This window comes from Leptonychotes weddellii, chromosome X, assembly GCF_054177405.1.
Source record: "Leptonychotes weddellii isolate Sample4059 chromosome X, ASM5417740v2, whole genome shotgun sequence".
In the NCBI taxonomy this organism is placed as follows: Eukaryota; Metazoa; Chordata; class Mammalia; order Carnivora; family Phocidae; genus Leptonychotes; species Leptonychotes weddellii.
In genome coordinates this window covers 38,230,622-38,245,638 of record NC_138385.1, presented here as the reverse complement: position 1 = coordinate 38,245,638, position 15,017 = coordinate 38,230,622, and the positions used below count along the sequence as shown (strand labels likewise).

General features: G+C 41.1%; 1 protein-coding gene across 1 annotated transcript in view; it reads right to left on the bottom strand.

The window, feature by feature from the left end:
- Window positions 1-12,008: 12,008 nt before the first annotated feature.
- The window catches only part of NXF3 (nuclear RNA export factor 3), a 9,202-nt gene continuing 6,193 nt past the window's right edge, over window positions 12,009-15,017 (bottom strand). The window contains 8 exon segments of the mRNA XM_081809317.1: window positions 12,009-12,279; window positions 12,390-12,439; window positions 12,878-13,060; window positions 13,605-13,677; window positions 14,240-14,282; window positions 14,375-14,490; window positions 14,600-14,658; window positions 14,779-14,886. Coding sequence (XP_081665443.1) covers window positions 12,212-12,279; window positions 12,390-12,439; window positions 12,878-13,060; window positions 13,605-13,677; window positions 14,240-14,282; window positions 14,375-14,490; window positions 14,600-14,658; window positions 14,779-14,886 — 700 coding nt within the window. The 3' untranslated portion in view covers window positions 12,009-12,211.

Genomic DNA, 15,017 nt, shown 5'->3' with positions numbered 1-15,017 from the left:
AGCTCTGAACTGGATATGTTACATTAACTGTCACATATCTTTTTTAACAGTTACATATTTTAAAACATCAATAATTTTCACAAGCACTATTGTTCTGTGACTTGTGTTATCGTATTGAAAAATGTTTTGATTTGAAACAAATGCAACAAAAAGTCTTTAATGACCATGAAAAGAACAGCAATAAAACTTTCAGCATTAGGACAATTCTTATCTATCACGTAAGGGTTACGTGGTCAGGGAAGAATGGTTTCTTGTATAAGGGATACGTTACTTAGAAGTTATTTCCCATTCCAGGGGTGCCTGGGTGGCTCAGTTGGGTGTGTGTCAGACTCTTGATCTCAGCTTAGGTCTTGATCTCAGGGTTGCAAGTTCAAGCCTCCCATTGGGCTCCACGCTGGGCATGGAGCTACTTAAAAAAGAAGAAGAAGAAGAAGAAGTTATTTACCATTCTAAATGATTATTGTATTTTTCCTTGGGTAATTAAAGTTGTCTTCTGTGTATGTATTTGCATAGTAAAAATGAATAGGGATGTTTATCAAATTTGTTAACTTGCTACATTATGCATGTCTGTATTTTTAAATTTTTAACCTAATCATTAAAGACAATGGAGATATAAAAGAACAGAAGTTGAACTAAAAATTAAAGAAAAGCCACTTAAGAATTTAATGAGATGATTTCTTGTTAACTGATCAAAGAGGAGCTTCCCAGACTTTGCCTGATCTTTGGAAATGCTTGAGGCACTACTGAAAAATACAAGCTTCTAGACCCCTTAACTGACCTGGTGAATTAGAAATTTGAGGACATGGAACTGGGATTCTGTTTGTTTAGCAAACACCTTGAATGATTGTTATGTAATGGCAGATTTGAGAAAACCTTGGCCAGACAGGATTGATAAAATATTGAAACATTTGTTGGCACAGGGAGGGAAAGAACTAGGAACAATGATATCCATTCATTCTAATACTGTACAAAACAAAAATAATTATGAAAAATAAAGGTAAAAATAATAACAACAAACAGACATAAAAAAAACCTTGCATTCCCATCTATAAGAAAACAAACAGATTGTGGTGCATTTATACAATGGAACACAATGCTTCAGTGAAAATAAAAGACCTATAGGGGCACCTGGGTGGCTCAGTTGGTTAAGTGTCTGACTCTTGGTTTTGGCTCAGGTCATGATCTCAGGGTCCTGATATGAAGCCCCCTGTAGGGCTCCCCGCTCAGTGGGGAGTCTGCTTCCCCTCCCTCTCTCCCTCTGCCCCTCCCCCTGCTCATGCACTCTCTCTCTCTAAAGTTAAGCAAATAAATCTTTAATAAAAAATAAAATAAAAAGCCTATAACTCCATATATCAATATGTATGAAAAACAAAGCATAATATCATGTAAGAAAAGTGTGTTTCAAAAGCAAACATTTCTTATAGGACCATTCTCAACCGTTCTTAAGTCTCTAAAAGTAATGTTGTATATTACTTATGGCCATAAAAAATATCTATAAAAGTATAAAAACATACATAAGGGCACACAAGGCTTAAAGTGCAGTTGCCTCTGGGGAGAGAATGGAATGAAAGAAAAGCAAGATGGATTGAGGCATATTCATAATATTTAATAAAAAAATCTAGATCACACATGATAAAATGCCAATATGTTATAAATCGGTTGATGAGTACATTTGTGTCTCTTATGTATTTCTATCTACATTTCTGCATGTTTAGGTATTTAGAAATGATTATGTCTTGTGTTCATCAGAGCATAAGTCAAATATTGTGATATATTCAGTGTAAGTGGGAGTATATATTGGCACATGTTTTATGGAAGACTATATGCATAAGGTGTTATTGGTGCAATGTTGATGATAAACAAGGTTTGAAAAAATTAAAGTATATCTACTAGGGATTGATTCAATAAATTATAGTATAACTTCAAAAGATGTGTTTTCAGGACTTTCAAAGAATGAATACTTGTAGAACCAAACATCAGCATGATGGCAGCATAAGATGTCCTTCCTTTTGGTCCCCCCTTTTTGACAACTAATTAGAAACCCATCCACAAATACATGTACCTGAGTAGAGAGTCCACCTCTCTGTTGGAACAACAACAAAAAAATATGAGTCTGGATGCACTGAAGAGGGTAAGAGGAACTTTGCCAGTGCTGCCCATCCAAGGCAAAACAGCATGATGCTGAACTAGCTGGCAGTGACCTCTCACGCAGTAAAAGGAGAAAGTGAATGAGTGCTTGGCTACCTCAGCTTTCTTGGATGCTACTGGACAAACTCATTGCTCTCCAGCAGCACCAGAGTACTAAGGCAGGACTTCCACGACTTGAGTGAGGGTAGGGGCAGAAGATACTGGGAAGAGGCAGATAAGAATATCAAGGGGCATTAAAGGGACATGATACTTGCTGACTACGCACAGGACTTTAGCAGGAAGTTGGCCCACAAGCCCCGGGGAGAACTTCACTACAGGATCCCCCACAGTGGGCCTGCAGGCACTCCCAACACCCTGAGGGCTAAACCCACACCTCCCCTACTGTTGGTCAGGCTCCCAGTGTGCACTCCCAAGTGCAGTGGTAAGAGAAAGCTCCAATAAACAGAATGCTTCCAAAAAGCAGACCAGGATCTCTGGGCAGAGGAGGAAACACAAACTTGAACTATAGTGCCACCTTATGGAAAACAAAAGAGAGTTTTGGCAACCAGCCTGGGGGGTTGTAAGAACCAGAGAAGAAATAAAGGCTTAAGAATTCCACAACAATACAGGCAGTAATTTCTCTGACATCAGCCATAGCAACATTCTTCTAGATATGTCTCCTAAGGCAGGGAAACAAAAGCGAAAATAAACTCTTGGGACTACATCAAAATAAAAAGCTTCTGCACAGCAAAGGAAAGAATCAACAAAACTAAAAGACAGCCTACTGTTAGAGGGAACCTACCTGAACATAATAAAGGCCGCATATGAAAAACCTACAGCTAACATCATCCTCAATGGGCAAAAAGTGAGAGCTTTTCCCCTAAGGTCAGGAACAAGACAAGGATGTCCACTCTTACTGCTGTTATTCAACATAGTTCTGGAAGTCCTAGGCACAAAAATCAGACAACAACAACAACAACATCAACAAGGCGTCCAAAACAGCAAGGAAGTAATCAAACTTCCACTCTTTGCAGATAACATTGATACTGTATATAGAAAACCTTACCGAGTCCACTGAAAAACTACTAAAACTGATAAATGAATTAAGTAAATTCACAGGATACAAAATCAACATATAGAAATCTGTTGTATTTCCATACACTAATAATGAAGCAGCAGAAAGAGAAATTAAGAAAACAATCCCATTTACAATTGCACCAAAAAGAATAAAATGCATAGGAATAAACTTAATCAAAAAGGTGAAAGACCTGTACTCTGCAATCTATAAAACACTGATCAAAGGAATTGAAGACAACACAAACAAATGGAAAGGCATTCCATGCTCATGGATTGGAAGAACAAATATTGTTAAAATATCTATACTACCCAAAGCAATCCACATTTAGTGTAATCCTTATCAAAACACAAACAGCATTTTTCACAGAAATCGAACAAACAATCCTAGAATTTGTATGAAATCACAAAAGACCCTGAATAGCAAAAGCAATCTTGAAAAAGAAAAAAAAATGGGGCTATCACAATTCCAGACTTCAAGTTATATTAATAAGCTGCAGTAATCAAAAGAGTATGGTACCGGCACAAATATAGATGCATAGATCAGTAGAACACAATAGAAAGTCCAAAAATAAACCCACCATTATATGGTCAATTAATCTTTGACAAAGGAAGAAAAAATACCCAGTGGGAAAAAGACAGTCTCTTCAACAAATGGTGTTGGGAAAACTGGACCCCTTTCGTACACCATACACAAAAATAAACTCAAAATGGATGAAGGATTTAAATGTGAGACTGGAAACCATACAACTTCTAGAAGAGAGCACAGGTAATAATTTCTCTGACATTGGCCATAACAACATCTTTCTTAGATAGGTCTCCTGAGGCAAGGGAAACAAAAGCAAAATTGACTATTGGGACTACATCAAAATAAAAAGCTTCTGAACAGCATAGGAAACAACCAACAAAACTAAAAGACAGCCTACTGAATGGGAGAAGATATTTGCAAATGACATATCTGATCAAAGCTTGGTATCCAAAATATATGAAGAACTTATACAACTCAACACCAAAAAGTCCCAAATAATCCAATTAAAAATGGGCAGAAGACACGAACAGACATTTCTCCAAAGAAGACATCCAGATGGCTAACAGACACATGAGAAGATGCTCATCACCACTTATCATCAGGGAAATGCAAATCAAAACCACAATGAGATACCACCTGAAACCTGTCGGAATGGTTAAAATAAAAAGCACAAGAAATGACAAGTGTTGGTGAGGATGTGGAGAAAAAGGAACCCTCCTGCACTGCTGGTGGATGGATGCAAACTGGTGCAGCCACGGTAAAAAACAATATGGAGGTTCCTCAGAAAGTTAAAAATAGAACTACCCTATGATTCAGCAACCGCACTACTGGGTATTTACACAAAGAATACAAAAACACTAATTCAAAGCGATACATGCACTCCTATTTTTATTGCAGCATTATTTACAGTAGCCAGATTATGAAAGCAGCCCCAGTGTCCATGGATAAATGAGTGGATTAAGAAGGAGTGATATATATATATATATATATATATATATATATATATATAAAATAACATCTTCTTTATCCATTCATCTATTGAAGGACATCTCGGCTCCTTCCATAGTTTGGCTATTGTGGACATTGCTGCTATGAACACTGTGGTGCAGGTACCCCTTCATTTCACCACATCTGTATCTTTGGGGTGAATACCTAGTAGTGCAATTGCTGGGTCGTAGGGTAGCTCTATTTTTAACTTTTTGAGGAACCTCCATACTGTTTTCCAGAGTGGCTGTATCAGCTTGCATTCCCACCAATAAATAGTGTAAGAGGGTTCCCCTTTCTCCACATTCTCACCAACATTCCTTTTTTCCTGTCTTGTTATTTTTAGCCATTCTGACTGGTGTGAGGTGGAATGTCATTGTGGTTTTGATTTGTATTTCCCTGATGCCAGGTAATGTTGAGCATTTTTTCATGTGTCTTAGCCATTTGTATGTGTTCTTTGGAGAAATTGTTTGTTCATGTCTTCTACCCATTTCTTGACTGGATTATTTGTTTTTGGGGGTGTTGAGTTTGATAAGTTCTTTATAGATTCTGGATACTAGCCCTTTACCTGACATGTCATTTGCAAATATCTTCTCGCATTCCATAGGTTGCCTTTTAGTTTTATTGACTGCTTCCTTTGCTGTGCAGAAGCTTTTTATCTTGATGAAGTCCCAATAGTTCGGTTTTGCTTTTGCTTCCTTTGCCTTTGGAGACGTGTCTAGCAAGAAGTTGCTGCGGCCCAGGTTGAAGAGGTTGCTGCCTGTGTTTCTCCTCTAGGATTTTGATGGATTCCTGTCTCACATTTAGGTCTTTCATCCATTTTGAATTTATCTTTGTGTATGGCGTAAAAGAATGGTCCAGTTTCATTCTTCTGATGTGGCTGTCCAATTTTCCCAGCACCATTTATCCAAGAGACTGTTCTTTTCCATTGGATAGTCTTTCTTGCTTTGTCAAAGATGAGTTGACCATAGAGTTGAGGGTCCATTTCTGGATTCTCTTTTTTGTTCCATTGATCTATGTGTCTGTTTTTGTGCCAGTACTATGCTGTCTTGACGATCACAACTTTGTAATATACTTTAAAGTCAGGAATTGTGATGCTGCCAGCATTGGCTTTCTTTTTCAACATCCCTCTGACTATTTGGGGTCTTTTCTGGTTCTGTACAAACTTTAGGATTATTTGTTCCAGCTCTGGGAAAAATTTCGATGGTATTTTGATAGGGATTGCATTGAATGTGTAGATTGCTCTGGGTAGCATAGACATTTTAAAAATATTTATTCTTCCAATCCAAGAGCATGGAATATTTTTCCATCTTTTTGTGTCTTCCTCAATTTCTTTCATAAGTGTCCTGTAGTTTTTAGAGTACAGATCTTTTACCTCTCTGGTTAGGTTTATTCCTAGGTATTTTATGGCTTTTGGTGCAATTGTAAATGGCGTCAATTCCTTAATTTCTCTTTCTTCAGTCACATTGTCAGTGTATAGAAATGCAACTGATCTGTGCATTGATTTTGTATCTTGCCACCTTGCTGAATTGCTGTTTGAGTTCTAGCAATTTTGGGGTAGAGTCTTTTGGATTTTCCACATAAAGTATCATATCATCTGTGAAGAGTGAGAGTTTGACTTCTTCTTTGCCAGTTTGAATGCCTTTTATTTCCTTTTGTTGTTTGATTGCTGAGGCTAGGACTTCTAGTACTATGTTCAACAACAGTGGTGAGAGTGGGCATCCTTGTTGTGCTCTTGACCTTAGGAGAAAAGCTCTCAGTTTTTCCCCATTGAGAATGATATTCGCTGTGGGCTTTTTGTTGATGGTTTTTATGATATTGAGGTATGTTCCCTCTATCCCTACACTGTGGAGAGTTTTAATCAAGAAAGGATGTTGTATTTTGTCAAATGCTTTTTCTGCATCTGTTGAGAGGATCATATGATTCTTGTCCTTTCATTTATTAATGGGATGTATCACGTTGATTGATTTGTGGATGTTGAACCGCCCTTGCAGTCCAGGAATAAATCCCACTTGGTCTTGGTGAATAATCCTTTTAATGTACTGTTGGATCCTATTGGCTAGTATCTTGGTGAGTATTTTGGCATCCATGTTCATCAGGGATATTGGTCTGTAATTCTCCTTTTTGGTGGGGCCTTTGTCTGGTTTGGGGAACAAGATAATGCTGGCCTCATAGAGCGAGTTTGGAAGTTTTCCCTTCCATTTCTATTTTTTGAAACAGCTTCAGTAGAATAGGTATTATTTCTTCTTTAAATGTTTGTTAGAATTCCCCCTGGGAAGCCATCTGGCCCTGGACTCTTGTTTTTTGGGAGGTTTTTGATTAATGCTTCAATTTACTTGCTGGTTATGGGTCTGTTAAGATCTTCTGTTCCTTCCTGTTTCCATTTTGGTAGTTTATAGGTCTCTAGGAATGCATCCATTTCTTCCGGATTGCCTAATTTCTTGGCATATAGTTGCTCATAATATGTTCTTAAAATTGTTTGTATTTCCTTGGTGTTGGTCGTGATCTCTCCCCTTTCATTCATGAATTTATTAATTTGGGTCCTTTCTCTTTTCTTTTCCATGAGTCTGACTAGGGGTTTATACTATTTTCCCCCAGTGCTGGAGTTTTACAGTCTTGTGTGGTCCATAAACTTGCTGTGCACCTATTCCTCCAGTTGGTCTTCTGGGGGAGGGGCCTGTCACGCTGCTTCTCAGGTGTCTTTGCTTGGGTGGAGTTGCTCCGCCCCTTGCCAGGGGGCCAGGCTCAGTGTAAGCTGGTCCTCTGTGTGGCTTTTGTTCTTGGAAGGCTCTCCGGGCTTCTTTAGAGGATCAAAATAAAAATGGCCGTGCCTCATCTCCAGCCCCAGAGCCGAAAGATCCCTATCCCCTCTCTTCAGTAAACCCTCAGGGATAAATGGTCTTCACTTCTGTGTGTGCCAAACTCTGCACACTCCTACAGTGTGCATCCACGCTGATCCTCCTGGGGGAAAGGAGGAGGGTCCTGCACATTGTAGGGCCCTGGCACAGAGAGCGGACTCCAAATCCTGCACACACCCGCTCTGTCCCTCCAGGGGGTGAGCAGAGGGTTGTCCACTACTGTCCTTTACAAGGTTCTCACCCTGAGAGCTGTTGCCCTGCCATGCATGCACCCACTCAGCCCCTGGCGGGGAGGCGGAGGGCCACCGCATTCCTGCTTATTACAGGGTTCAGGCACTGAGAGCTGTCCCTGGAGTCTGCACGCACCCACTCTGCCCCTCCCATGGGAAGGGGAAGGTGCTCTGAGTTCCTGTCATTTGCACGGTCCCCACACGGAGAGCAGTCACCCTATCGAGCCTCTGCTCGCAGTTTATGGCAAACCGAGCTGAGAGCCCCCTCCTGGGCTCACTGACCCTAACCACTTTCCCTGTTCCAATGCTTGGGAACTCTACTGGCCCAGGCACCCCGGTTATTTCTGTGACTCCAGGGATCCTGAGACCACACAGTCCCATCTAGAAATTTGCCCCTTTTCACCACCCGAGCTCCTTTCAGTCAGGGATGTCTCTCACTGGAGCAGATTTCTAAGGGTTCTGATTTTGCCCTCTTGGGCTATATCACTTTCTGGTAGCCAGCTTACTGAGGCTCCCTCCCCCCACTGTTTATCTTCTGATATATCCCCTCAGATTCACTCCTCTGCACCTCCCACCTTGCAGAAAGTGGTCACTTTTCTACTTGTAGAGTTCCAGATTTTTTTTTTTCTTACATCTCAGGTTGAATTCGTGGGTGTTCAGAATGATTTGATAGTTATCTAGCTAAATTCAAGGGACCAGATGAAAGGAGGTCCCCTATTCTTCCGCCATCTTGCCTCCTCCTCCATCTTTCCATTTAAGTAGGTCTTGATTTCTTTCAATGATGCTTTGTGGTTTTCAGAATATAAGTTTTGCGTTTTCCCAGTTAAATTTATTCATGTGTTTTATTCTCTTTGATGCTACTGTATTTGAAATTATCTTCCTAATTTCATTTTCAGATTGTTCTGTGATGATGCATAGAAATGCATTTTTTTAAATTTTGATATTGTAGCCTGCAACATTGCTAAATTCACTTATCAGCACTAATTGATTTTCTCTTTGTGAAATAAAGGCAAACTTCTTCAACTTAATAAAGAGCATCTACAAAAAAACCTACAGCAAAAATATATTTAATGATGCTAGACTGAATGGTTTCCTACCTAATAATATCTGGAGAAAAAGGAAAAATGTACACTCTCACTGCTTCTATTGAACATGATGTGGAAGTTCCAGCAGGGGCAATGGGCAAAAGAAAGGGAAAGAAAGAGAGAGAGAAAGAAAGAAAGAAAGAAAGAAAGAAAGAAAGAAAGAAAGAAAGAAGAAAAAAAGAAAGAAGAAAGAAAGAAATTTAAAAAGTGGAAGTAAAAGACATACAGATTTGAGAGGAAGAAAAAAAGATCTCCTTATTTGCAGATGACATAATTGTCTATGTAGAAAATCCCAAGGAAAATACATACACACACACACTTCTTAAAACTAGTAAGTGAGTTTAACAAGGTAATAGGATACAAGATAAATGGAAAAACCAATTGCATGTCTATAAAGTAGCAATGAACACGCAGACATTCTAATTTGAACCTAAAAGCACCATGTCATTTGCAATCACTCAAAAATATTTAGGTGTAATTTTAAGAAAACTTTATAGGACTTGTATGCTGAAAACTACAAAATAATGATGAAATCTAAATACATGATGAGACATACCATGTTCATTGATCAGAGCATACATAGAAAAGATATCAAGTGGTGGAAAGAAAGCTAACTGAATCACCCAGAAAATGCTAACATCAAATGTGGATGGGTGTGGCTGATAACACTTACTGTGGACTAAGGGAGCTGGTAGATATTTGAGGTTTGTGGCTTGGTTCATTTTTTTTTTATTTTTTTATTTTTTTTAAAGATTTTATTTATTTATTTGAGAGAGTGAGAATGAGAGAGAGAGAGAGAGCATATGAGAGGGAGGAGGGTCAGAGGGAGAAGCAGACTCCCTGCTGAGCAGGGAGCCCGATGCGGGACTCGATCCCGGGACTCCAGGATCATGACCTGAGCCGAAGGCAGTCGCTTAACCAACTGAGCCACCCAGGCGCCCCGTGGCTTGGTTCAGTTGGGTCTAATTATCCTCTTTTATCTAGTGTTTCTCTCAGATAAACTCAATAGAACTGGAACAAATTTGCATTTTCAAAAGCAAGTGTGTTTTCAAAAAATTTGAGCATAACACCCTCATTGTTAAAATTACTACAGAAATTTCTATTTTAGTAATTTTTTAAAAAAAGGATAATTATTAATTGGTAAGATTAGGTATGGAAATATATATGTATACATATACATATTTATAATATTTATATTGTTAATATATATTTGTCACTGACATTCAAAAGGAAGATGATTTTGTCACTACACCCATTCGGAAATCTTCATAAGTCCCCATTACATATAAAATTAAGCTTTGGCTTACAGAACACCCAGTGATGACATAGGAGGGCAGTCTTTCTGCTGATACAGAGAGAATGGATGACAAAAAAGTTAAAAAACTAGGGTCACAAAAGCACATGAAACAAAAGGAAATGGGTTTTGATCTTGATCCTTAACCCAAAGCTTCATTGGGTGCATAGAGGATAAACATCTGAGCAGGACCCTTGTAAGGCAAAAAAACATCAGAGCTAGGATGGCAGGTTCCCATCCAGCAGGTGTCCTAGCAGGTGGCAGGTGTCCCAGCAGACACCAGGCTGGGAACCTTGGGATTGCTTTTGCCTTTCCTATTCTGAGTAATTTCCTGTGGCCTCAGACCTGCCCGATTTTGATTGAGTAGTTATGTGTTTTATAAACAGGATGGAGAATAAGGATTGCAATAGACATGGAAGTAATTAGGGGAGCATTCCTAGTTCTCAACCATAAACAGTAGCAACCTAGAGGCTGCCCAGGAGGCGTAGGTCTGAAAGGCTGTTTACTTATCTGCTCATGAAGGCACACAAGGTCTGCCCCTACATTTGAACCCCCTCCTTCCACTATGCTCCTAGGCCTCAAGGGAGGGTCCACCTGTGAACGCCTTCCAGAACTGACTCTGAGGGGCCTTCCTCATATCAATAATTCTCCATCTCCTCCAGACCCCAATAGGTACCTTACACACCAGAGGGGGGGGGGGGTTCTCTGACCTAAAGAAAAAAAAAATCCTGCTTCTAAGAGGTTATGTCTTTTCCAAATATTTTTACCTGACACGTGCACTTTTATAATTAATGAGTTTTCTACACATCCTATACAGTGTATCAGTATGCGCACACACACACACACACACACAAACCCACACACACAATATATATATATTTTTTTCCTGGAAATAAAAGTCTTTAGCTTTCCTTTCTCATTTAGTATCTTATCTCAAAGTTTGCAAATGTGTTTTTATTATTATTATGTTTGGATAGACTTTCATAGACTTTTTGGGCATTATTATATACTTTTAATAAGAATTTTAGGTTGATCTCAGTATCTGATCTACTGATTTTTTTAATATATCAAGGATATTTATATCAGTTATACGTGAAGACAATTTTTTATCCCAAGATTTTCATGTGCTTTTTAATGTTGCTTTTCTTCAAACAGGTTGCTTTTCAATAGATGTATATGGCTAAGAAGGTAATACTATTCTATGTATAAAAATATCTGACTAGAACACTGGGGACAGAGAACACCAGCCTCCAGGTCAGCTTTACTTTCTCATTTAGTACCATGTCTAAATATTTGCAGTTGTGTTCTTGTAGGTTATTATGGTTGGATGGATTTCATGCCTATCTTGGGTATTCCTATTGATTTTAATAACAATTCTTGATTGATACTTGTTTCCCTCTTTCTAGTGATTCCTTTATATGTCAAGGATATTAATACAATATAAGTTATATATGATGGCAATTTATTCTTCCCAGATTCTCTTGGGCTCTTTAATGCTGTTTTTCCCTAAATGGATTGCTTTTAAATTTGAATAGATTTGTATGGCTAAGAAAGAATACTGTTCTCTGCCTAAAAATACTTGACTAATACACTAGGGGCACAGAACACTATCCCCAGGTATAACAGAATAAGAGAACATTCCCCCACCCTGGTAGGCACACAGCCATGGGGCACACACAGAGCCTGGGCTTTAAAGAGAGGTCTACTATTTGAGTCTCTACCCTACTGTTCTCCAAGAGTCACTGACCCTCTTTGGATCTCCTTTTCTTTCTCTGTAGACCAGTGATCAAAATACAGGCCTTGAATGGATTTTGCAGAGATTCAACATAACACGCAATGCCACTATTTATTAAGAAGAGAATCAGGGATCCCGGGTGGGAAAATACGCAGTTGGTCTTTGAGCAGATTAGTGTCAGTTAAACGTTGGCTTCCCAGCTCCCAGCAAACCTCCCGTTCAGTCAGAGATTAACTCAGGCTAGAGAAAATAGACAGCAAAGATGATGAAGATGACTACAAAAAACAGTTTCTTGTCAGGGCTGTGTTCTCAGGATCCTGGATGAGTCTGGGTGAGGGTCTCCTCTGGGATCATGTGCTTGGCCTGGAGGAAGTGAAGAGAGGGAGTTGGGAGATCAGCAGAGCCAGGAGCCCTGAGTCTCCTCCCCAGGCCACCCAGTTTCGGCTCATTTGGCCTGAATTCCTGAACCTCACCTTGGGCCATGTGAGAACCAATGTAGTCCCATTGGCTGTCGTGAAGTTACCTAGGATGGAGAAAGCACAGGTGACATCCATTAAAACTAAAGCCGGAGACAATCTGATTGCACAGTACCATTTCCCAATCCATGCAAAAGAAACACGCCACTACATTTATCACAACTGAGGCAGTGGAATGAGCCCTGTGGCACAGTGTGTACTGGGGAAAATTCCTGAAACCAAAATGTCTGTCAATAAATGTGCAGGTCCATGGATTTAGGAAAGCAATGAACAACTGTTTTTAAAAAACAAGCTAGCTAAAAATAAGTAAGTAAGTAAGTAAATAAATAAATAAATAAACTGCTTAGCTTATAAGTAATGAAAGGATAATGTTCAGGGTTGATGATGAGTGAACTAAATAAGCAAAACAAATTACCTGCAGTTGACATGATTCAATCTTGGTTACTCCCAGCTCCCTCCTATCCCCATGCACCCCCAGCACTCACTTCTGAGACCACTGGAGATTCATCCCAGACTGCATGGAGAAAGTCTGCCCCATTTCCTGCTGCTTCTGGCAAAGAGTGGGCCAGGAGCTGCAGGAGGGTGTGAACACTGGGATAGAGAATGTGCTCTGGGTCTCCTTGGGGTTGGCGTCCTTCACAAACAGATCATCATTCACGATGCATAGACTGAAGGAAAAAATGGGACCTTAGAAACTGGACAGATAGACAACCCCACACCCCAACAACGATCCTGCTTCCACTGCCACTCAGCAACCAGGTTCTTTCCATACCCTTACTGTGCCTGCCACCCAGGTTCCTTGGCTGGTACCTCTACTTTTCCTTCACCCTTCACAGAGCCAACCTTTGGAGAGACTGTCTAACCAATTTCACTACATTTGTAGGTTTATCCCCAAACCACAGACAATTTTACCCCCATATTTACACTGCCTAAGAGTGGACAGTCTAATCTCCGTTTTCAGAGGAAGTCACTGGGTCACAAAGAGATCATGTGACTTGACAAAGTTCACAAAACTAGTGAGTGTTGGGATCAGGGAAAGAACCCATAATCTGATTCCAGAGCCGATGCTCTTAATCACTAGGAGACATGATTCCTTGGCTGTACCTGTTGGCTTTTCACAATATTGAGAACACCCCGAAGCCTGTACCTCCCCATTCCCATACCCCTGAACTCATACTGAACTGGGTGTTCCACCCACAACAAAGCACTCACCTGTAACTGCTGACAGGGGTAGTGATGAATGTCCGGGTGAAGGCACGAACAGAATCCTGAGACGTGCCTTCCACTTCAACAACGAGCAACAAACAACAATACCCCTTTAGCATTCCACATGCTTTACATACTCACACAGCATTCCCCAGCCAGGGTCTGACTTGATATTCATGCTGAAGGGGACAGTTTTTCTGTGGGGAGTCAGGGTGTTCCAAATGGGGAAGGCAATCTGTTCCCAGTGACAGGAACACTACCATGTGCTGGGACCAGTGGAAACCACTTCAGAAGTGCATTTGATGCATTTTTCACAGCTGCTCAAGAGATGGACATCATTAGGTCCATTAGCAAATGAAGAAACTTACAGGTTAAGAGCCCAAGGTCACAGAGTAAAGATCTAGGGTGAGAGCTGTCCAGCTCCACAGACTGTGTCCCTAATGCCCAAGCTGTGTGGGGCAGACCGGCATAGACCTAGTTCAGACCAGGATGATTTGAGGGGAGCGTGGAAATGGGAGAACATAACGGGAATAGGAAGAGAAGGGAAGGCACCAGGGAAGCTGGGAGAGTTCTGAGAGGGAGCCCAGCCAGCAGGGAGAGAGCAGAGGAGCATCTGGGGAGGAGGTTCTACACACACGCACCTTCCTTGAACACCCCGTTGACAGAGAAGCAGAGCATCGTCTCCTGAAAGGGAAGAGCCCAGGTGCTAAGTCACCTAAACTTCCTACCCACCCGTGGCTTTCTGGGGCTGCCCGAGGGAGGAAGCCGGTGCTCACCGTCTGGAACCACACGTCCACCATGAAGGAGCTGAGGTCATGCTGAGTTTTGGGCAGCACACAGAGGGAGCGCATGATGTCGCATTTTGTATGCTTCAGCAGCTGAATACGCAGGGCTATGAGGGGAGGAGAAACAAGCAAAGGTCAGGGGTTGCCACACCCTGGGCCCTATAATTACCACTTCACACCTCTTTCCCTGCCCAGTCTTCCCCATCACACACGCACAGGGGTCCTTGAGCTTCTTCATATTCCTGCTTTCCTTGAAGTATTCGCACAAGCTGCTTCTAGGAGAGAAAGAGGAACAGGAGGTGGTGGTCTGGCCAGTGTGGGTGTTTCCAGGAGCTGCCCTGCATCCACTGGGGAGCCACAGGGCCCAGAAGCAGAGTTGGAGCTTTGCTACTCACGGGGCTGACTCCTCGGGGTTAAAGGGAATGGCCAGGGAGAAGCAGGCCTCATTGTGGTAGGCACCGAAGAGACCCTGACGGTCTCCAGAGTCGTAGATCAAGTAGTACCTGTGGGAGAGCAATGAGGACAGTCTATCTCTGTGGTGTGGATCCCAAATGAGATTTCAAGACCCAGTCAGCAGTCCTGAGCTTGGGTGACCTCACCCATCCTAGCCATCCCTTTCCCCAGATTCCCAGGA